The sequence below is a fragment of the Patagioenas fasciata genome, chromosome 27 (assembly GCF_037038585.1).
Source record: "Patagioenas fasciata isolate bPatFas1 chromosome 27, bPatFas1.hap1, whole genome shotgun sequence".
NCBI classification, from domain to species: Eukaryota; Metazoa; Chordata; class Aves; order Columbiformes; family Columbidae; genus Patagioenas; species Patagioenas fasciata.
The window spans coordinates 6,150,015-6,172,646 of NC_092546.1; the positions used below are offsets into that span (position 1 = coordinate 6,150,015).

Sequence of the window (22,632 nt, forward strand, 5' to 3'; positions counted from 1 at the left end):
CAGCTGAAACCACCCCATAAACTCAGAACTGGGCACCTTGGTCCTCGTTTACCGAGCACACCGGGGTGACACCACGACCAGCCGCTGCGCTCCCCATCTCAGGTGCTTCTCGGAGTGATTTCAATGTACAGAGCTGGCCCTAAGAAAAGGGCAAAGAACCCAGCTCAGATCTGCAGGCCGGGAATCGCCTTGAAGAGTAAAAGCTCCAGGTTTAGTGTGGCTCACGGCAACAAAACGCACAGATACACCAAGCGTAATTGCCTCGGTCTTTCATCACTTTGAGCGGATTAGGTAAGTCCCTTGGAACCCTCTGCACTCCTGAGCTCACAGCACTCACCGCTTCCCTGTAGATTAATCGATACTCAAAATAAGTCAAATTACGCTGCCTGTGGACCTGACGGTATCAGTCGAGGTTTCTGAGGTCACCACTGACACAAGTGGTGCTGCTCCTGGGCCGAACAGCCAGAGGGACGGACAGACACAGCCAGAGGGGCGGACGGACACAGCCAGAGGGGCGGACGGACACAGCCAGAGGGGCGGACGGACACAGCCAGAGGGGCGGACGGACACAGCCAGAGGGGCGGACGGACACAGCCAACACCAACATTGTCCTGGTATGGAAACTTCGGGGGAATTTCAAACAAATTAGAGGGTTATTTCTGAAATAAACAACTGAACAAAAGGCCCAGATAATTATAAACTCAGAAATATTAACGGGGTTTATCCAGATTGTTCCCACGCTTCTCACGCTCTACTTCAGTTTAGTTTTTAAGTGATGAATACAACCACGGTATCTGAACTCCTATTGCTTTTTACCACCTCGAGGGATCAAGGAGAACAACGGGGAGTCCAGAGCAGCCAACCCCAAATCTGCTTTGTTCTCCTGGAGGACTCTCGATCTCCTCACGTTTCTGGATTCTGTTCACCTCCTGTTCACGCGGCAGCTGCCTGAGCCGACCATAACCGTAGTGTTACCAAGACAACAAGAAGCAGCTCGAAGCGAAGCAAGAAGCCTTTTCCCACGTGTACTGGGAGACAGGAGGATTTGTCAATAATTCCGTAGGAAGGCTGGGCAGGTCTGATCCCGGCAGGGCAAAGCCGAGCGCTCAATCACGATACGGACGACCTGGTTTCAAACGGCACAGAAAGCGGCTTGCAGGAAAAGGAAAACCTGCAATGGGTTCTGCAGCAGCAGGTCCAGAGCCGCTCCTGCACAAAACACCGCCCAAATCTTCACCAAACGCCTCGGTTCCTGCAGAAATCCCCAACGCCAAAGCCTCTTCGACTAAAGCGCTTTGGTATCGAGCTTAAAGTGCAGAATGAAGAGACCAGGCAGAGTTGAGCTCTCACAACAGGGTCTAACCAGGGGAAATCTGGAACTTAAACCTGGTTTACAGTGAACCCTGTGGATCCCGAAGCTCAATAGTTCACTGTGCTCCAGCCCTGGATAGCGCAGCATCGCAGAGAGACCACAGCCCATTCAAGAGAACTACGGGGTAATGCTGCTTTTTATAGTGTTTGCTGCCTAATGGAATAAAGAATAGTTTGAAAAAGTTACTTTGGCCAAGTGAAAAGCTTTGCCACTCTGGATACGGTCGGCTTTTAGGAATCGGCAAAACCAAAAAGCAGCGAAGCGACAGCATCGCATGGGAGGTGAGGCAGGGGAAGGGGCAGAAGTCAACCCGACGGTCCCGACCCCGCAGGCAGCGCCGGCAGCTTCCGCGCGTCGCCAGCATCACCGCGGTTCTTCCTCCGGGGTTTGCACCGTGGTGCTGCGCCCCTCAAAACAGCGGAGGGCACATGGGGACGGCTGGCGGCCGCCCCCGCCTCGCTCCTTCTCCTGCGCGCCCCCACGACCGAGCTTCGCTCTACACCGAGTCTTTCAACAGCAAAAATCAACACAGGGCTTCTTAACGAGTTTCCGTACGAGCCAGAAATACTGATTAAGCAGCAAGTTATTCTAAAAGGCTGTTACTAGGGACATAAAAGGCGAAGTTTGCGGCAGGTGGTGGTTTAGGTGGAGCTCAGCTGGATTTCTGAGCCCACCAGCAGCAATGGAGCAGACGCGCAGCGCCCACATTCAGGTGAAGTTAGAAAGGGAGGAAACGTACCCTACGCTTTATTACAGTAATTGTATCGATCGGTGTCCCACTGCTCACAAAAGGAGCCCCAAGTAAGCTGCTCGGTGAGCAGACGCCTAAAGCGAGGTGAGCTAAACCTGACCCTAAATAGCACGGCTAATGAATTGACGTGCGTGAGTCATGTGGGAGATTTATTTCAAGAAGTTGCATTATGTTTACACAGCGATTCAAAGAACACACAGACCTGTTTTTCCTCACAAAACAAGATAAATGTATCTTCATTCTACGTGCAGGGCAGGTCCCTCCCCTTCACCCTTGCTCCTACTCCTCTCAGTAGCTACCAAACTCAGTAACGTCAGCCACGGACCAAGGGGGAGTTCTCAGCATCTTATCCTAAAAGACTTAAGAAAACCGGGGATGGGCTAAGGAGGAAAAACCCAGCGTCTCCATCCTAAGGGTGGTTTGAACGTGAGCTCCAACCACCCACCCAGCTGCCGCCTGAGCCACCTACAGATGTACGAACACGCTACGCCGCTCAGCTTCCTAACAGATGTTGTCCAAAAGGAGTAAAGGGAAAAGAAAGACACAGCGCACGAACCCCCCCACCCGGGTGGGCTCAGCGCCGGGGACACCGCCACGGGCGGGCAGCGCTCCCGCGGGCGCGCCGGCGGGGACGCAGGGCCCGAGTCTCCAGGAAAGCTGCCTGCGCTCGCTCCGTTGCTCGGGGAACGAGGTGTTTGCTCACGCAGCCCTGCCCGTGCCACAGGGCCCCAGCATCCCCAGGCACCGAGTCAGGCACCAGAGCGGCTGAGAACCTTTCGAATGAGGGGCCTTATCACCCAAATTGTCCGCAAAACACTTTGCAAAGCGTTCGCGCCGAATGGCATGAAAATGTTCCTCCCTAGGCTCTGCTTCGATGTCCTGCGCATCGCTCCTGTTCCTCCATGCACGCGTCGGACGGCGTGATCTTCCTCACGTGCAGCGATACGGCACAGACCGGGGAGCCAGGACCATAAACACACTCGCAACCCACAAAGCACACATTAAATCAATAAATAAGAAGCTCCAGTGTGGCAGCAATAATAACGTTGTCAAATTAGGAACCGCCGGACTAAAGCTGTACACACATTTATCATCAGTGCTATATGTCAGCTACCTTTCCCGCGTCTCTATGGGTGACGGGCAGGTTTGCACACGTCTGCCAGCTGGAGTGGAGTTCAAACCACACCGCTGGTCTACGCTAAAAACACGAGGAAGAACCCGGGTGTTTTTAAAACACGTAACTTGTGCGATTGCTTGGAAAGAAGGGGCTGACTGAAGGGCACGAGCTGCTTTATTTCCCGAATATCGGAGGCGTCTCAAAGCGCCCATCGCTGCGCTTGCACCACTCGAACCAGTTCTCTCGTCAGCGCTTTTCCTGATGGGAAAGCAGCAGGTCGAGCAAAGCACCGTCTGCGGCACAGTCCTCAGTTAACCAGTCAGCTCTCTTTAAATAAACACTTCCCTTTTATTGCTAAACATCTGTACCGATAATTCAAAATGGAAACCTCTCACTAGAAGAATTTGCTAAGAAAGGTTATTTGATGTAAGCCATCAAAAGGGCTCGTAAGGCTTGACCTTGTGCCAGTGGATGAAACACACCCGCCACCTCCACCACAACGTCTCCCAACCCCAAACGTGTGTTCGCAAGACCCCGTTTAAACACAGATCCCCACCCCCTTAGCACCTGTGAGTTTGGGAGCCCAGGTGGAAGTATAAGAGTTAAAGACAAAACCTCCCAACCGCTCATCCCAAGCCCTCCCCGAGCGGTTCGGACGCCGGCCCGGGGGAGCAGCCCCAGCGACCCTGCCGTCCCCGCACCTGAGCCCCGCGGAGCGGCCGCCGCCTCCCCGCTGCCCCGGGCGAGCGACCAGGACGAGCGGCTGCGCGAATCCTCAGGCGAACCGGGGGAGCTCCGGCCCCTCCCGGCCCCGCTCCAATCTCGGCCTCCGCCGGGCCCTCCCTCCCGGCCCGCTCAGCGTGCGGGGCCCAAAACCCCCGACCCCAGGGATGAAGGTGACCCGGGGCGCTCCGCTCCGCTCCCCGCTCCGCAGGCCCGGCCGAGCCGCCGCCACCGCCGCCCAGCCCCGCGGCGCGGCCTGGCCTGCCCGCCCCCCCCAGCAGGTACAAAGGGTACGAGCGGCGGGGCCACGCCGCCCGCCTCGCCCCGGCCCGGGCCCCGCCGCCCGCCCCGGCCGCGCCCCCGGGCCCCTACTCACTCTCGGCGCGGCTCCGGCCGCACCAGGCCGCCAGCACCACGGCCACGGCCAGCGCCGCCGCCGCTCGGGGTCCCATGCCCGCGTTCGCTGGGAGCCGCCGCGGCTCCGGCGCGGCCCGGCGGGGGCGAATCAGAGGCTGCGGGGCGGGCGCGGGGGCCGGGCCCGGCTTCGCATGGTGGGGAAGAGACCCGGAGAAAGCGCCGCGGGGTCCGCTTTATAGCGCCCGGCCCCTCCCTTGCTGCTCGGCGGCGGCCCCGGCGGCCCCTTCCAGCGCAGGCCGGGCTGGCGGCCGCTTCCCTGGCCAGTAAACAAGGGGCTGCCCCCGTCAGCTGGGAGCGGGGCGGCGGCAAGAGGCGGCGCGGAGCGGGCAGGGGACGGGACGGGACGGGCCGGGCCGGGCCGGGGGAGGAGCGGCCGCATCAGCACCTGCCGGGGCCGCCCCCGCTCGGGCGGCTCCGGGCCCGCGGAGGCCGGGGCGCGGCGGGAGGGCCGGGCTGGGGCCGGGGGATCTTTGGCCTCGGGAGCTTGGAGGAAAACGGTGGAGCTTTCGGATTCCTCCTCACGGCCTGGAGACCGCGGAGAGCAGCTCAGGAAGGGCAGAGAACCGCTGGAGAGGGTCCCGCGCAGGGCAACAAAGATGCTGAAGGGAGTGGAGCATCTCCCGTGTGAGGAAAGGCTGAGGGAGCTGGGGCTCTGGAGCTGGAGAAGAGGAGACTGAGGGGGGACTCATTCCTGGGGATCAATATGGAAAGGGGCAGTGCCAGGAGGATGGAGCCAGGCTCTTCTGGGTGACAACCAGTGACAGGACAAGGGGCAATGGGTGCAAACTGGAACACAGGAGGTTCCACTGAAATTTGAGAAGAAACTTGTTCCTGGTGAGGGTGTCAGAGCCTGGCCCAGGCTGCCCAGGGAGGTTGTGGAGTCTCCTTCTCTGCAGACATTCAAACCCGCCTGGACCCCTTCCTGTGGAACCTCAGCTGGGTGTTCCTGCTCCAGGGGGGATTGCACTGGATGAGCTTTCCAGGGCCCTTCAACCCCTGACACTCTGGATTCTGTGACCTGGTCCCAACCTGTGACCCCCTCCCTCAGTCAGGCCATTTGGGGAGGTGAGTTGCCCAGACTCCCTTCAGGGGCATCTCCCACATTTCCATTTCACTGACAGAGAGCCCAGCCCAAACAGCCATTTCAAACTTCTGGTTGTCGTTTTCTCATGGTTTTCACCATTTGGTGGTTTTTTCTGTTTTCAATCGTCCCTGCAGTGCAGTGCTGAGCCAGGACAGGACCTTTCCTGGCAGCTCTGGCGCTTGTACCTGCCCCTTGCTCTCGCCCTTTCCTGCACGATACTGAGTTATATACACTGCTAGAATAAAGCTTTTCTTTTCATTCAAAACCGCTTGTAAACGGCCATTCTCATTTCAAACCTTTCCCCGCCATCCTCAGCTCACAACAGATCTCCCTTTTGCGTTACTTTCCTTGCTCGATGGCCATTTGCTCCTACCCCCTGCCTCCGACGGCAGAGGAGACTCAGAACGTCCCTCCTCTCAGAATTCAGGAAGCGAGGACAGTCAAGGAATGGAAACAAACAACAAGCCCAGCGTTCTCTGCAAATTACCCTGCTTTGTAACTACAGACTTTGCATAAACCAGAGCCAAACATCACCCAGACGGCTCGGGCTCCGTGGAATTCATAACCCGGCTGTAATAGCAACCTGCTTTCGCTCACTCACTTCTGTTCTCCTTGCCTTTCATGTACTAATGATATCAGCTTACAGATTGGCACCGGAGGATTAAAGGCTACAGGTTTATTATCATTCCCTAAACCACTATTTTTAGTTTCTAATTACCGATGACGAGCACCAGGGCGCAATCTCTGCAGCATCTTCCCCATCCGCTGGCTGCTGGGGGACATGGGTGCGCGATCAGATAAACCAGCGGCACCGATGCGGGCGCTGGGAAAATCACCCAGAACCGGCTTGCTTCTTGTTTTCTGATTCAGGCAACTACTAAACTCACGAGTTTTATACACGAAATATAATCCCTTTCTTCATTCACAATGGTTTCTCCCCTCTGCAGATGCTTCGTGGACTATTGAAGATGCCCGAGAAGGGAGCAGTGATGGTGTCCTTACGAACTGCTGGGGTTCACTCCTGAATCCTCCCAAGAACGTTAATACAGAGACTTGAAACAGAAGGTTCTACCTGCTCACCCCCACACTTCCTCACTGAATGCATCTCCTGAAGTAACAACTGTCAGCACTGCGAAGAAAACAGGTACTGAGCTAAGAAATAATATTATCTTTTATGACCTTTAATGTTTTTGATGTAGAAAATGATCTATTATCATAGACCCGAACAGCGTGCACTTCCAGCAGGTAAAGGGTGTTCTGCGGAGGACAAAATTGATAAAAACGGACAAGAATCATCGGCTTGGTTCCCGTTTGTGCCTCTGGAATCCTTGGTGTGTGTGGAGGGCCGCGATCTTCTGCTTTTCGGACTAACTAGAAAATCAGTGTGACAGAAGGGTGATTGCACTCTGAGAGCTGGAACCCAGGCGTGTTCCGTGCTGGGGGGTGTGCGCAGAAACACGCGTGGGTTTTGTCATCTTGGGCGTTTCGGCTGTCACCCCCCGTGAAAGCGCTGTTGGATGAATGCGACCTGAAAGCCGCACAGCACAGATCACGCGGTAAACGTACGGGCCCCATCGAAAGCCTTTTGAACACCAAAAAAGAGCTGCCAAGAATCACAGGACGGACTAAAGGGGCATTAAGAGCCAGAGAAATAGCAAGTTAAATGTATTAATTTCTCTCATGGAACCCAAGGCGCGTGCAGGGGTTGCGGCTTGGGTGGGTTGGGCAGGACCAAACCTGGCGCTGAGGCTGCAGCAGAGCGGACCCCGGAACATTCACCTCATCCTGGTGGGAGTCGCACAGAACTGTTTGCCAGATCTCTTACTATAAAATATTTCGCGTCACAGACTGGCAAAGTTCCTTTCTCGCCCGCCCTTCCGTCCGCAGCAGACGCAATAAGCGACCGCTCTTTTCTCACCAGGAGAACGCTCAGAGGATGAGGATCCTCACTGCACCAGCTCAAATCTGCACCTCGCCACCCCAACCCCCCTTTCCTCGTCTCTTTTTTACGATTTCTTTACGCCAACGCACGTTTTGGCTGATCCAGACTCCAATCTGGAGGGACGGGGGAGCTCGGTGAACCGTAACCGTATGTTCCACGTGGCTTTAGCTCACGTTTTCGCATTTTGGATGAGACAGAACTTCCAGTTCCCGTCTTGATAAGCAGTTTGTTCTGTAACCAGGAGACACACCCTTTCTGTGTAAACCTTACAAATCAGGCGTATCTAATCCACTATGCACTGGCTGCTGCTGCTTCCCACTTCCATCTCTATTTGGAGGTAGCGCTCCCGCCAGAAATGTCACGGCGGTGTCATGTGGCAGGCGGTATTGGTTTAGCTAAGCGGGGTTTTAATATCACTCTCGCTCGGTGGGTGCACATGGAGCAGATCAGGACAAGGGCTCCGGGCCGGCTCTGGGCCACAGGACGCAGGGTGGTGCCTGGACCACCGGAAATCCGATGATCGTTTTCTGCTCCCCTCTGCTGTATTATCGTTTTTGATCTTTTTTTTTACACCTGTGGCTATTCATCGTCATATTTTTATTCTCAGGCTTCCAGCAGCATCAATGGGAAAAGTGCATTCACTAGCCTGATGTGACCCAAGTCTCCAAAAGACTACGTATGTATTTTAGTTTGCAGTCTGGAAGCAGGTAACCTGCCCAGAAGCCCAGCAAGGCCCAGCAAGGCCCAGCAAGGCCCAGCAAGGCCCAGCCTGGATAAGCATCTCTGCACCTGGGCTTCCCAAGCTTTGGGACGGTGAAGCAATTCTCACTTGCCAATGTTTGCAGCTCTCACAGAAGATATTTCAAGGAATAAAGGGGAAGAATGCTACAACATTAACGCTTCATCGTCTGTGTCATTCCAATATCTTGTCACACAAAGACCGTTCCAGCGCTACATTCAACCTCTGCTCTACGAGCACTGAAATGCCTGCAGGAAAGTAGGAAACAATGAGAATGTAAAGATAATTTGGTGAGGCAGCATTCAGCCCAGTGTGACACCAAGCGCTACAGCTGAAGAGAAACCGCTGGGAAAAGAAGAAAGGTCCTTAAATAGATCACTACAGCTACGGATTTCCATGAAGTTCAAGGTAAGTAACGAGTTTGCCTGAAGAGAAGCAGCGTATCACAAAGATGCACAGCTGCAAGAAAAACTGTACTGTAGTATAATCACTCATTTGATAACCCGTAAGTGAATGGCACGCGGAATTACAAACATCCTGTTCAATGAACAAAAATACTCTATGGAAAAAAAAGTGAACGGTCTCCATTAACACAGCTGGTTTAGTGGAGAACAAAGAACAATCCTGACCCAGAGCCCGTGGCTCCGGGACGCGGGTTGTCACAGAACTCAGTTGTGACCGGCGGCTCCTCCCAGGCCTCAAACACCCATCACGGGGAAAACAGCCCCAGAAACGGCAAAAGAACACGGAGGGTTGCGTGAAACGCTGCGCACACCTCAGCACGACACCGGCCACGGGACTCGGGAAACAGCAGCACAGACGCGGAACGGTTTGCTTTTAGCTTAAGAGCACTTAAAAATGGCTCTTACTCCGTCACAACGAGCCGCGCTGTACTGCAGGTTCTCATTTGTACAGCGCTTTAAAATGTTCATTCTGGTTCAGTTCATCTCTGCTTTATTGTAGTGACCTCTTAGGAATACAAGTTTCACACCGAGCTCTTGAACAGAGTAACTCAGCTCAAACGGTTAAGGCTGATTGGTGATCACTTCTTTTTAAAGACGCATTTCCTTCACTCCCATCTTACACTGAGCACGCGTTTGTACAGGCGAGGTCTGCACCACAGAGCGTTAATACCATGTGTTAATACCGGGGTTACGGTGATTTCTTGATGCAAAAGCATCAACATGCCAGACAATGAGAACACTGGCACACGAGGGAAGCGAACATCGCACCATCAAGCGGCTTCAGCCCTTCGCAGTCGTCTCAGCTCAGACTCCCTAGCGAAGCCTGGAGAAAGGTGACCTGGGATTAGTTTTACCTGCTGATCCGCTCTGAACCCGAGCCAGGCCAGCAACTCAATGGCAGCATTCTCCTCCCACACCTGGGTACGTACACAGCCTTGTAATTAAATATCCTGTTGGCAGCAACGTCCTGGATCAGTAAAGCCGTAAAGACAGGGACAATTTTAAGACTTGGACTGTTACTTATATTCATACGGATTCAACGCCTTTTAGGAGTCGTGACATTTTCAACAGGACTGTGTCTGCCCACTAAGGAACTCGTTAGCAGCTCACCATGAATTGCTGTCTTGAACCCAGTTCTCCCCTCAATAAGCAACAATATTCACCAGGTTAAAGAAAGCAACCAAATATCCAAGTGTGGAAAGCCTTCTGTGTGAAACCACTGAATTTGCACTGGATTTGGGGACATGAAAGGCGGCAAAGAACTCGACTGCTGACAGGTGTCACCCCAGCTGAGCCATCCAGCTGCTCTCTGGCAGTCTAGAAAACCCGAGTCATTTTAGTTTGGGGAAAATTCTGATAAAGAGGATCATGCTGATGAATATAAAACAAACTACAATTAACATTATCCACAGCAGCCAGTTGACCGATTTCTTCGCGTGCTGCTCGAGGCGGTCAGACTCATCCTTGAGCTTCTCGAAGTTCTGGTCTGCCATCCGCAGAGAGTGCGAGAGCGTCTGCGGGGCAAAGGGAACAGAGTTCGCACTCAGATTTGGACCTTCTGACGCTGTTTCTTCCAACAAAGAAAAGGTTCAACAGCATACAGACACGCATCCAAGCCTCCCCACTCTAATCCCACCGGGAACCAAGTTATATGTACAGCATTTAACACACTAGCACTTCAGCCTTCTCAGTTGCAAAACGGAGAGGCTAGAACTTGAACACGCGCTACCTGGTTATCTTGTTTGATCACATTCTGCGCGGCCAGAGTGTTGTTTTTGAGACTGCGGGCCAGACTGAGCATTTCTTCGGCCAGCTTCTCCTGCACGTCCTGGTGGTGCTGCAGCACGGCCTCCAGCTCCACCGCCGACTGCTTCTCGTCGGCCGCGAGGCCTCTGCAAGAGCACGAGGGGAAAACATGGGGGGGGTTTGTACTTCCTGGCGGGCCGATCTCCCAAGGGCTCCCCAGACTCCGCAGCTCTGACAGTTAAATCAACTGAGCCCACATTTCGGTTTGCACCAGGAGGAACTTCACCCAAATGGAAGCACACCTGTGATGTAAAGGGCAGCGGGACAGCAGTTCCCAAAAAACAGAGCATCAAAGTAAGAAATGTTGACTTACTTGCGCTTCCTTATGTTTAACTCCTCAGAATCTGGAAAGAAAATGAGTTAAATTTGTGGTTTAGCACATTATAAATTGCCACGCAATCAGAAGCTGAAGAAGTTTTCTCTAAGGGATTTTCAGACGTCTGCATCCTATTTGGCCCCCGACCCCAGGGAATATGGATTTCAAACACCCCCTGCTTCCCACAGGGAAAAGAGAACGCGTAAGCGTAACACGAATGCACGGTGGAGAGAACAAACAGATGAATCACATCCCTGAGGGCACCGTTTAAGCCGCTGTGCCTTGGTGTTCTCTTTCAGGACACGTTACATTGGCCCAGATCCAAGCACTCCAATAGTAGCTATGGAAACTGCACATTAATTCCTACCAGTCCCTCCACGGCTGGTATTTCAGAGGAATCGAACAACGCCTACTCACACGATCTGCTCAGGGCAGGAGGGAACAGAAGCCACAATAAAGGTAAATTGTCCTTGCTAATTCTATAATTAGAATGTCTGTTTCTCTATGGATTCTAGGAAAATAGGTTCCTGCATGTCCCCGCTGCCACACTGATAACAACACTGGGGCTGTAACTGCAAGGGGTGTTTGGGTTTGTTTTGAAAATCTGCTATCTTGAAAAGAAGTGAGCTACTCAATTTAAGTGCATTTGGCCAGTCTCTAACACTGACCTTCCTCCTCCTCTCTCTGTAAGTCCCAGGTTAACTAAGATTAGAGGAAACAAAAGATTAAACTTACCATCCACAGCCAAGGGGTCCTGGGGGGCAGAAAGAGAAACAGAACAGAAATGACAAAGGGCCAGTGATAAGAGACACCCCCCAGACCCAGCCGAGCACCTACACCCACCATTTACTGTCCAAACCAGAAACAGGCGGCTCCCCACCCAGCCTGGGCCGCGTTTGAGGTACAACCACCAACGGCGGCTGAACAACCACCGTCCACCCAGAAACCAGCACCGAAGAACCGCCAGCACCAGGACATACTGTACCAAGCAGCTCGCTCCTCATCCTGCCCGTGCAGCGAGCCTTCGTCTGCAGGTGCACGGTTTTAGTGGCCGGGGTTCTCTCCTTGGTCGTCGTGGGCGTGCGGCCGGGGGCCAAGAACTGATTAGCCAGAGCCTTTTCACTCGATGAAGGCTGCGAGTGGGGAAAAAGCAATGAAAAGACACAAATAACGCAAAACCCCAATGGGTTTATTCATGTTTTTATAAGGATTGAGTAACAGAGAAGAGATAAAGGCGAACGTAGGAACCAGGCAAAACGGTGAATAGAGGCAGGGACTATTTAAGCCTTGTCAGGCTGTAGTAGCAGATCTTACCAATTTCTCGGCTTCCAAAAGTCCCTTTAGGAAGTCCACTTTGCGGGAGTATTCGTTCAGCAGCTCCGGGGCGGGCTTGCTATTGGAATGGAAAAGCAATAACACAAAACCCAGAAGTCATCTGTATTTTCTATCGTTCAGGTGATTTTCCAAACAACAATAATTTAAGAAAACAACCAACGAACCACACAAAACCCCCCAAAAAAACTGAGAGAACCCAACACATGGTTCTTCAAGGTGTACATTGCGGGCAGGAGGCTGAGAAAGCCCCAAGGCCCAGCCCAGGGACTCACCAGGACTGCAGTTTCAGCTCCCGCAGCATGTCCTCCAGAGCCGCCACGTACTGAGGAGAAAACAGCTTGTAAGTGGAAATACTGTGTGGCAAAAGCCCGGCTGAGGGCGAGGTCCGGGTCTGAGCGCTCCAAGGCGCTCACTGGCCCCAGTTCCTCTGGAGGAGGCTCCCGCGCTGCTGCGGGGACTGAGGGGCGGGAGGTTCCCGCGCTTCTCCCGGCCGCTCTCCCCCCGGGAGGCCGGGCCGGGCCTCACCTTCTCCAGCCGCCACTCCTCGGGGTCCCGCCGCTCCGCCGCCAGGGCCTCGCAGCGGCTCAGCAGCCGCATCAGGTTGAGCTCCAGCCGCGTCGCCGCCATGGCGGGTGGGCGGCGGCGGAAGCTGCCTCAGCCGCCACTTCCGGGAGGCGGGCGCCATCTTGGGGCGGGGCGCAGGGCGGGGCGAGGCGCCATCTTAGGGCGGGGCGCCGGGTTTTATTAAAAAATAAAGACAAAACAACCCCCCGACCCAAAGCACAAAGCAACCGAACAACAAAAAACCCCCCAAAATAAAACGAAACCACACCATCCCCTCAAAAGCCCCCCAAGGCCCCTCTACATGTCAACAGAGGCAGCTGCTGCTCCGGGCGGTGGTGGCATCGCCACAGTCCTGAGGCAGCACCTGAGCCGCGGAGCTGTCACCATCCCAGCTCCACACCCAGGGGCTGCAGATCAGGTCCATGGGGCTGCGGCTGCTGCTGCTCCAAAGCGTTTCATGGCCACCGGCACCTCCTGCTCAGGGCTTCACCTCACAGGGGCCACCTCCCTGCAGCGCCACAGCACAAAAGCACCCCCAGGTGCCACCCCAGGCTTCACGTCAGAGCTTCCATTCCATAAAGCTACTCCCAGTGCTTTATGAAGTGTTGCACAAAGATACACGGTTCCGATCCAAGGCTTCCAGCCAAAGAAACCGCGCACTGGACAAGGCAGACATTGACGAACTAACACGTGTATTTTTAAAAAGTGCAATGTATTATTAAACGTTTTTATATATTTTGGTCTCAGTTAAGGCTATTACAACATTAACAGCTCTGTAAACCACACAGAAAGTTGTCATACAAACATAAAAATTAAGGCAACACACACTGACGCAAACTCACTGTTGGTCCCGTTAGAGTCCATTGTAAGGCGAATGGAAAAAGGCACGACAGCAGAATCAAGGGATTTGTTTTCCTCCTGTACACTTAACCCATGGGTTTCACTCCACGTAAGTTTTACGCTCTACTTTCGTTGCAGGGTTTTAATTTAAAGTGAAGTATATTTGTTTTAGACAACCTTGCTCGACCCTTATAGCACTGTGCACTCCACAGCCTCAAAGGGTTAACGCCAAAGCTGCGGTCAACTTCAAAAACCAGTCCAGACAGCTGATGTATTTCACTCCTCTACACAGGGAATGTGAGAGTAAGGGTCCGAAAACCTCCGTTTTACCTTTGCTGTTGGTTCGTATTCATCCAAGAGTTCCTGAGCGTGGGCCGTCGCAGACCCTTGTGCAATGTATACAGAGTGGATCTTATCAGTTCGCCTCGCCGGCTGCTCCCTTCGTCTCACGGCCACGTGAGGCTCCTCGTTAGCCGAGATCCCGCCCTGGCTTTCCGTACATTTGAAAATGCCAGGAGGAAGTTTTATATTTGCTGTTGGCATCACCGGGGTTCGACGGGGCACTTTAATCCTGGACAGCGTTAGGGACGATCTGTGTCTCGAAGGCAGGGATGCAGTGGAAGAATTTGAAGAGGTTTGCAAAAGAGAAGGCACTTTGCAAATGTCTTTGGCAGGCACACTGGAGCTCTGAGCGCGGCAGTGAAACCCAAGAATCGCTTTAAAGAAACAAGATACTTAGATACTGAAGGCATGCATAAAAATGTAACTTGATACAAGCGACTGCGACCAGATAACATCTGGTCACCTGGCTGAACGTCCCGAAAGATGGAGAATAAAAAAAACACACACTACCTTAATACTGACCTTCGGTATCCACCCGGCCCGGCCGATCCTCGAGCAGGCTCTCGGTGCTCGCTGACGTCTCCGAGTCCACGTTTTCCTCATCAGAGCCGCGCTGATCGAGCTCAGGTAACCGGTAAGTTATGTCCTCCCTGTAGCAGAACAGAGATTGGAGCACTCTAGGACGGTACCTCTGACACGAGCAGCTTCATTCAGCAGCTATTTCAGAGGTAAACCTTCCTGTGTGTAGTCATTACATGTTGATTCTCATGGTGTTTTCTCTCAGTTAGTTCTTTGCATTTTCCTTTTCACTTTCATAAAAGCCCACAGAACACAATTAACTAGAGGACTCTGGACAGAAGGCACACTGCTTTACTGCCTGTGTCACCTCCAGCCGCCAAGAGCACAACCTACGGAGGTAAAGGGTGACGTACTTTTCTTCCTTTATGGACTGTATGCGGTCAATGAGAATCTCCTTCTCGCGGCTATCGGCTTCAGAAACCTCCTCCTCTTCGCGCAGCAAGTCCAGTTCTGAGCTGCCACTGTCACCTCCTTTGGCCTGCGAGCTTTTACTCTGCAAGACAAGCGTGCGCGTAACTCAGCTCAGGCCTAAGAAGCCACACAAGTCCTGAGTGTCTACTATTTGCAAGGTGGAAGACCCATGAGTAGGTCAAACTCATGACAGGATGGATGAGGAGCTGTTAGTTACCCACACAGACGTTTCCAAAAGTAACAGAAATGCTTCTATTCACCTGATTTCTATGGGTTTGTTACCTTTTCTTTTTTCGAAGCACAGTAATTTGATTTACCAGCCTCAGCTTAGTTTTAGTAGTCACTTACAAATAACAGTATTACATCCAACACAAGTTACATTCAGAACTTCTGTAAAACACCAGGTGACGACAGAACCAGCCCTGCTTGCAGTCTGGGGAGAAAGTTGCACCAAGACATGCAGCCTCGATTGTTCAGAGGAGTATTTAAAACCACGTTAAAATGCGCATAGTGAGTATTTTAGTCATGCAACAAGAAAACCCACGTGCATGCCGAAGGTACATACCAGCATCCCCTCATACGGGGAAGAAAACCCAAGTTTTACAGGCCAGAGCTAGAGAGAGATGGAGACCACATTCACTATATCAGCTTCCGAGCAGACAGTTCGGTTTGTTTCAATCAGCACAACAAAAACAAAAGAACAAATGTATTTTTGCAGAGTTTTGCCCGCCTCTGGAGTGAAGGAACCTTCCCCACGTAGAGACTGAGCAGCCTCAGCTCTGACTGAATTACATGGACACAGATCTTCAGCACTGCGAGAGCAGATCCCACCCCTGCACCCTCACTGAGCAGACTCCAGTGAGGCTGGATATTTACTTAGAGCTCCTACCTACAGCTTTGGGCAAGCGTAACTCCCTTTTCTTCTTATCCTGCACCTGGTCTTTGGCTTACTGAATGGACAGGACAGGATAAACAATAGCACAGCCCTTCCCAAGAAACTGAGGGGACGCTTTCTGCCCAGCGCTGTGGTTCTGTGCTTTATTTCAACGCTTACCGTATTCTGCCGCAGCAACGAGAGTCGTCGAAAAGCGATGCTCTCAGCTGCTTCCAGCTGATTTATTTCATCCATTTTTACCTTGTACTTCCTTATCTGTTCCTTTATGAGCATCTCGATACACCTGGACAAAAGTGCAAGAGTTTATTGAGCAGCTTCATGACGTTTTCAGGGGGACAGACGCGAGGCCAGTCACGCAGGGGGATGGCGAGGGACATTCGGAGAGCGAGGAGAACCAACAGGATCGAGGGCAGAATCGTCTCTGAAATTATCGGGGGTTTTCAAACATGCAGGGGACAGTTTAATTTTATACCCTACTGTTTATTACGGCTCGGATGTCAGCAAAATATATAACATTAGTGTACAATGCCACCAAAATATGATCTTGATGTAAAATGCAAACTTGATATTGAAGGTTTATAAATCATCCTACTTCATGTTTTCAAATTTCGGAGGTGGAAGGGGTCAGAGAAGGGCAGCACCAGAGCCAGAGCTTCTCAGCTCTTGACCCTCAGTTTCAGGTTGATATGAACAAGGCTGTAACAAGCGCAGGGAGCAGCGCTGCCCCGCCATCGCATTTCAAAGTCCTGCTTTGACTGCTTGGACTTACATGGTTGTTTTCGAGACGTCCTTCATGCTGGTTAAGGGGTCAGAGGTATCAGGACAACGCAAGAGGCACGGAGCGAAAACAATGGCCAAGGCGTTGGGCGACATGCGGTTGACGTCTTCGATCAACGCCACTCTGAAATGCCATGTTCAGAACAAAAAACAAAGGTTTTTAAAGCAAACTTTCCTAGAATACAAGCAGTCTGGCCAAACAACTAACACAAAAGGAAGCCTCCAGGGTATGAAGTACACACAGCAGTTCAAAGAAGCGTTTTTAAATTCTTTTACACATACTAAAGTAGGAAAAGTTTGATGCGTCAGATAAAGGAGCAGGAAGCCACCCAGGCTAAGCTGGTCTGGCAGTCTCTCCAATACGTCTGGTGACTCAGTGCCTCCTCTTTAGAAATCCCTTTTCCCTGTGTTAATGAAAATGACCAAGTTCCTTGGCTAAGAGCGGCCCCTTTACCAGTGCCATTTATCCCAAGAAGTCCTCTCCAAATGAAGTAATTAAGCTCATTACTTGACCAGATGGAAGATGAGTCGCTCCAAGGTGTTATGATTTGCTTGCGGAAGCTGTTCGAGGACGCTGTAAATGGCACAGAGCTGCTCCTGTTTCTCGGGTAGTTCTGCACAAGGGGAGAGAGCACAAGACGAGAACCGATGTGCAACACTAACTGGAAACCATCTGGCCAGCGAGATCTGGTCCAGGACATCGAGGAGAAGAAAACACGGGACGAAGGGAAACCTTCAAACACCTCCAAAACCTACCTACAGCTCGCAGAAAATCGTTGTACTGCGCAGACGTCATGAGCGGATCTGGTAATTCCCGCAGCCATTGCTTAAGGATCCCCGTAATAGTGTGAATGGGGTAATTCTCCAGTTTCACCGAGCTGGGATCTGAAAAGAAATGTTCTCTTTTGAGTGGTTTGTTCTTTCCACGTACTGAGCAGGACCTCAAAGAAATAAGATTGGAAATATTAAAGTCTCCTGTTCACTGCATCAAAGCAGCAATTCGGAAAAAGAGGAGTGTGCTGATAGTCACTTTATGTACTGAGGAGCTTTTTCCAGCCAACAAAAACAACAGAGCCCACACGGCCGCCAAACAGCTGTTTTTAAAACACTCCAGAGTGGCAGACACTTCCAGACGGAAGAGAATTGCGAGGAAAACTGGTGTCACACAAGGGTGCACAACATTGCCTGACCTGCTTGCAGCAACTGTTTCAGCTCCTTCATTCGATTTGCTGACCCCGACTTCCTGTAAATGCCCTCGGTGTAGAGCCCGTGCATCTCCACGTACTCCAGCAGCTTCTCCAGGACAACGGGCACCGAATTTCTCTCACTGGTCAGGGAACTCACACACACCCCAAAATGACGTGGTTCTGCGTCCTGTTCGTTCTGGAATTGAAACAGGCCAAGCACGATGAAAACCAGGTCCCAAGCGAGAAAATTCCATTGTTTCATGCTGCAATAGCTTATGCTTCCAGAACAAAAGCCGAGTGTTTTATTCTAGCTTGCTACAAGCCTTGGATCATAAGGTAGGTTTTTGGAGGTGCAGCAATGAAGAAACTTTAGGGCACACAGGGGAGGATTTCTTCAACAGTTTGTCTAACACAGCACACGTACTCTTAAGGAGAAGTTCCCAAATTAGCTGGAGTTTCACCTTTTATAATAATTTTCTGTTTCTGCGACTGCAGGGCCTGGCTCCAACTATACACAGGCAGAGAAGCAAACTTCAACTTTCCAGCTATTTTTATTCAGTCCACTGCTCATTTGCCTGTAGCAAATTGCCTCATTTGACTGTAGCAACTCAGACAGTCTGCCCCAAACCGTGGGTTCAGGTTTCCGGCTGCAGGGAGTGCCAGAGCCCGCTGCTGCTGCCGGGTGACGATGGCAGCGTCCCACCTGGGTGAGCTGTGAGCAGGTGCAAGGTCTGCTCTACATGGTTGCAAAGCTTAAGGAGGAGATTGAGATGCTGAGGACCATCAGGGTGTGTGCAAAGGAAACCGGCTGGTGGAGTCACTCCCTGGCACCACTCAGAGAGGGTCCAGGGGACACCCCCCAAAAGGTGACGAACCCCTTGCCCTGTCGGGCAGAGGGAGAAGCCCTGAGACAGCCCCTGCCTGTCGCTGTTGGGCAGAGGTCGGGGACAGAAAAGATGACGAGGGTTGGAAGCGACTTCCAGTTCGGGGCGTGGGCAACCCCCCTCCCTACCTGCTTTGCTTCCCCAGGTGCCACCCGTAATAGGTTTGAGGCCCTGGGTCTTGAAGAGTGAGTTGAGAGTCTGTGGGTGAAAGGGAAGGGGCAGGCTGGCAGGGGTGATACTGCTGTGGGCATCTATTCTAGGCCACCAGATCAGGGTGAGGAGGTTGATGAGGCCTCTACAGACAGCTGAGGGCAGCCTCACAGACACAGGCCCTGGTTGTGCTGGGGGATTTGAACTTCTGCCAAGAAAAAGCAGCATTTAGTACGCGACTCGTATCGCAGCACTGCAGCCCAGATGTACAGTTCTTACCTTTTTTCCGCAGGACGTACAGCTGCTCTGTATCTTGGACATGCATTTCTTGTGACAAGTCAACTTGCAAACTAGAGAGAGAAGCAATTGTTACAAACATTCCAAATCACACGAAGACGCCGAGCATCTTGTCTCACTCACTCACTACATAACCCGCATGTACTACTCACTAAGCCACCCCGGCCCAGGTTACAAGCGACTTGCACGTGTTGTAAACGGAGCGGGAAGGAGGCGACTGCACTCACCGCTGCACAGACAGGCCTTCTCCATGGGCCAGATGTAGGACGAGCAGTGCTCGCACGACTGCCGGATGCTCACTTGGTAGTTGGTGAACACGTGGCCATTGTGTTCTTCAATCTGGTAGGAGAAAGGAAGAAATAAATGAAATAAAACAGAAGTTCAGTAGAAAACCAAGTTCTTCCAACATTTTCTCCGTGTTCTGTGAGTGCAGCTGTGAACTTTGATTATTGCAAAAAGAAAAGTACTTACTGCACGGTCTTGTTTCCGTTTCTTCTTCTGGGCTTTGGTTTGCTGCAGAGCACAGAACCAGCGTTAGTCTTTGACATTCAGACATTCTATTCCCTTTTTTTCCTATTCAGTTTCCCCAACCCTTTCACCTCCAGACATTCAAGCCCCTACAGTGCAGCCTCAGCTCAGTACAGGGTTGTCTGAGCTCACACCGGCAACCTCCTAAAAATCCCTGTGCTCCCTGCCTGAGGACAAAGCAGTTCCGTCTCCAACGCCTTTGGAGAACTAAGCTTTCACCAAAGAAAACGCACAAACACTTTACGATTCTGAACATATTAAGAGCGAGTTAAATAATGAGCAATTCCAACAAGGTGCACCAGCACTCGGAATTTGTTCTATGCGTGATTCACATGTGGAAAGCGTTTCACACGTAATGAAGAACACCATAGAAAAGGTTTCTGAGGCAACACAGGTTCCTTATCCTATAAGAGTAACATTGTTCAGTCAGCCCATCAGCCAGTGTCAGTGTGTTCTATACCTTGGGCTGCTCAGATTCCTCTTTTTTCGTATATCCTCTGATGAATTCATCCAGAAGGGACTGGAAGAGATTCAAAACCAGCTTGACTTCTTTCTCTTCCCTTTTTTTGGCCAGATTTGTAACTAGAAGCTGGTAATTTTCCACCAGATCTTTGTAGCCAACGTGGATTTGCCCATTCTAGAGAAAGAAAAAAAAATATCATTCAGAAGATATTATTTCCAGATAACGTTGAGACAGTTTTGTATTGTTACGTGTTTAAGTTCAGAGGTGAGAAAGAGTGCTCGCAATGCAAGAGCAGCACTTGACAACACAAACGAGCACAGTTCCCATTACACTGGGGAAGGGCCGTGTCAGGAGGCTGGAAAAGCTGTCGGCTCCTCCCTGGTGTTTGAACACAGCACCGTGAAGAGGCTGAAGACAGCAAAATCCATCCATTTCTAAAAATACGTTATGGCTGAGTGAATGAGAAACGGGAAACAAACCAGCCTGCTTGAGACTACAGTGGAACTGGAGAACGTTCTCTTTTAAGTCTAACAATCAGCTGTGAATTTAAGCTGAGAATTGCTTGGTTAAAGAGCTGTAGGCCAAGCGTTTCAACTGCAGACGATTCATTCATCACCTACCAACTCACTACTTACAGGAGCAGAGTACATGGTCTTGATGTTTCCTCTAAACTTCTCTGTGGCTTCAAAAAACAAGCATTCAACACCAGACTTCTGGGAGCGTAAGTCGTTGATCTAGAGGGGAAACACATCTGCATCAAATTTCACTAAAACAAGGCCATCCAAGCAGTGTTGAGCTTCAGTTGCTGGGCTTAGTCACCTATGACCACGCCAGTTACTTAAAATAACACTTCTTAATGCATTGTGATGGTACAAAAATAGGAGTCAGGTAGGTAGGCTCTAAAGAACTCGATTCCCTTACAACTCATGCTTCTTTTTTATAAATACTTTTGCTGCTCTGAACAAAGGTTGAGCTAACACAAATGCCACCAGGATTAAATAGAATACAATGGACTCACAGACATAAAGGAAGGAATAGGAAGCATCTTAATACAGACCTAATTTGATTGAGCTACCAAATCAATTCCCCTTGGCTTTAAATCATCACAAACTCGCACCCAGAAAAGCAGTCTCTAAAACTCCACACAAACAGTGAACGTACACCTGAATTCTACCGTAGTGCCTTTTACCTTGTTTAGGAGGAACTCATCAAGGTGTTTCAGCTCGTTGGCGTTGGCGATCTCCCGGACCATGGAAGCTCTCCAGTTCTGAGACACGCTCGAGATCTTGCTGATCTTTATGGTCCGGTTCTTCTTTGCTTTGCCGCTCTCTTTCGCAGGGCGCTCCCCTGCCTGGAGGCGACTTTGCTGGCCAGAAGAAGCTGCAAAAGCAATTAGTTTGGATATTAAAGCAGGATGACAGAGTTTCACAGCATTTATTTCCTCAGGAGCCATGCAAAACTTTACGGAAAAGATGGTTATTAGTAAGCTGGGGATTAAGTCAAAGAAACTCACTTTCTGAAACCTTCTGGCTTCCTCCTGGTTCTGGAAAGAGAATACAAGACACAAGGGAGAGGCCGTCTCCTTCATCAATCACATCGGGACTCTCCCTTGGAACCTTCTTATCCGGCTTTTTCCCCAAAAGTCTACGCAAAGGACTTTTAAAAGCAGACCTGAACATAAAAGCAGATGCAAGTTTGCCAGATGAGTAATGGAAGTTGGCTCCAGGACAAGAGGCTCTTCTAACAGTCCAGCTGCACCCAGGACGGGATTAACCCCCACCGCACACACATCCCTAGGGCCCAGCCTGCAGAACAGCTGAGCAGCAGGGAAAAGGCAGGACAGTCTGAACACACTTCTGGACGCTCCTGTATCTGCTAGATTAGAGCACTAACCACCTTGAACATACACGGAGACAACACATCACAGACCCAGGACACCTCTCTGGCTCAGGGAGTCAAAGCTGGAGGAGCAGGGAAGGCAATGGCATCACATTATTATACGCTTGCTGGGTTCTTAAATTGTTCTCGTGGTGTCCTATTTCTCAGTCTGGATGACCATGCACTACACGGATCTTTGATCTGAGCCTGGATGGTGGTTCTTCAGTTAAAAGAACCACTAGAAAGACAAGTGTTATGCACCAGTGGAAGATCTCCCCCCCTTTTCTTTTCGTTCTCTCAAGGCAGGTCAGGCACACGCGGGATACGCACTTGGTGTCTATTTGCTGACTTGCTGACTGCGTGGAAACCACTGCATCTGAGGTAGGTAAGAGGTCACCGGGCTTCTTTTGCACGGGATATTTCTTGCTGCCTTTTTCTTCTTCTATCGTATCTGGTGATTGCTGCAGCAGAGGAGGAGCAGTCAAAATAACTAAATATTAAGTGAAATAGATTCTTTAAATGGTTTTAAAAACTAGAATGGTGGAAAAATGTTTACTTGAGGACGTAACACTTTATTCAATAGATATTAGCTTACTAACATATGATCCAAATATATTTAATGTTTTGATTAAGGGTCCATTTATTAAAAATTAACTTTTCAAATTGTACAGTATTTGCTAATGATTTGCACCAGTACCTGATTCATGGCAAGAGACTGGGCCAGTGCTGAGAGATCACTTAACGAAGACGAACTCCCCTTCTTCCTGCAAT

General features: G+C 51.2%; 3 protein-coding genes and 1 long non-coding RNA gene across 14 annotated transcripts in view; 1 reads left to right on the top strand and 3 right to left on the bottom strand.

Annotated features, from left to right (window-relative positions):
• The window catches only part of INSR (insulin receptor), a 43,113-nt gene extending 38,428 nt beyond the window's left edge, over positions 1-4,685 (bottom strand). The window contains exon 1 of the mRNA XM_065858249.2: positions 4,340-4,685. Coding sequence (XP_065714321.1) covers positions 4,340-4,415 — 76 coding nt within the window. The 5' untranslated portion in view covers positions 4,416-4,685. The remainder of the gene's footprint in view (positions 1-4,339) is intronic.
• A 605-nt stretch (positions 4,686-5,290) lies between these two features.
• Positions 5,291-8,149, top strand: LOC139825708 (uncharacterized). The gene is made up of 3 exons (XR_011735934.1): positions 5,291-5,445; positions 6,412-6,608; positions 8,014-8,149. It is a non-coding gene; the product is annotated as an uncharacterized lncRNA (long non-coding RNA).
• Positions 8,150-9,082: 933 nt separating this feature from the next.
• On the bottom strand, positions 9,083-12,729 carry USE1 (unconventional SNARE in the ER 1). The gene is made up of 8 exons (XM_071799673.1): positions 12,592-12,729; positions 12,339-12,388; positions 12,046-12,124; positions 11,712-11,864; positions 11,467-11,485; positions 10,729-10,759; positions 10,339-10,501; positions 9,083-10,123 (listed from the first exon to the last, which is right to left on the bottom strand). The coding sequence occupies exons 1-8, from the start codon at positions 12,691-12,693 to the stop codon at positions 9,941-9,943; spliced, it is 780 nt and encodes a 259-aa protein (XP_071655774.1). The 5' UTR covers positions 12,694-12,729; the 3' UTR covers positions 9,083-9,940.
• Positions 12,730-13,323: 594 nt separating this feature from the next.
• MYO9B (myosin IXB) overlaps positions 13,324-22,632 on the bottom strand; it is a 39,461-nt gene continuing 30,152 nt past the window's right edge. For 7 of the 11 annotated variants that reach the window (XM_065858021.2, XM_065858027.2, XM_065858024.2 and 4 more), the window contains 18 exons: positions 22,559-22,625; positions 22,192-22,322; positions 21,497-21,654; positions 21,173-21,363; positions 20,619-20,717; positions 19,981-20,157; positions 19,464-19,505; positions 19,220-19,331; positions 18,975-19,045; positions 17,665-17,857; positions 17,231-17,359; positions 16,983-17,088; positions 16,467-16,598; positions 15,857-15,980; positions 15,368-15,415; positions 14,745-14,884; positions 14,335-14,462; positions 13,324-14,186 (listed from right to left, as the gene is read on the bottom strand). In XM_065858021.2, the coding sequence (XP_065714093.1) occupies positions 13,747-14,186; positions 14,335-14,462; positions 14,745-14,884; positions 15,368-15,415; positions 15,857-15,980; positions 16,467-16,598; positions 16,983-17,088; positions 17,231-17,359; positions 17,665-17,857; positions 18,975-19,045; positions 19,220-19,331; positions 19,464-19,505; positions 19,981-20,157; positions 20,619-20,717; positions 21,173-21,363; positions 21,497-21,654; positions 22,192-22,322; positions 22,559-22,625 (2,488 nt within the window). In that variant the 3' untranslated portion in view covers positions 13,324-13,746. Of the gene's footprint in view, positions 14,187-14,322; positions 14,463-14,744; positions 14,885-15,367; positions 15,416-15,856; positions 15,981-16,466; positions 16,599-16,982; positions 17,089-17,230; positions 17,360-17,664; positions 17,858-18,974; positions 19,046-19,219; positions 19,332-19,463; positions 19,506-19,980; positions 20,158-20,618; positions 20,718-21,172; positions 21,364-21,496; positions 21,655-22,191; positions 22,323-22,558; positions 22,626-22,632 lie in introns of all 11 variants that reach the window. The other 4 variants (XM_065858029.2, XM_065858028.2, XM_065858026.2 and 1 more) reach the window with 2 other exon arrangements.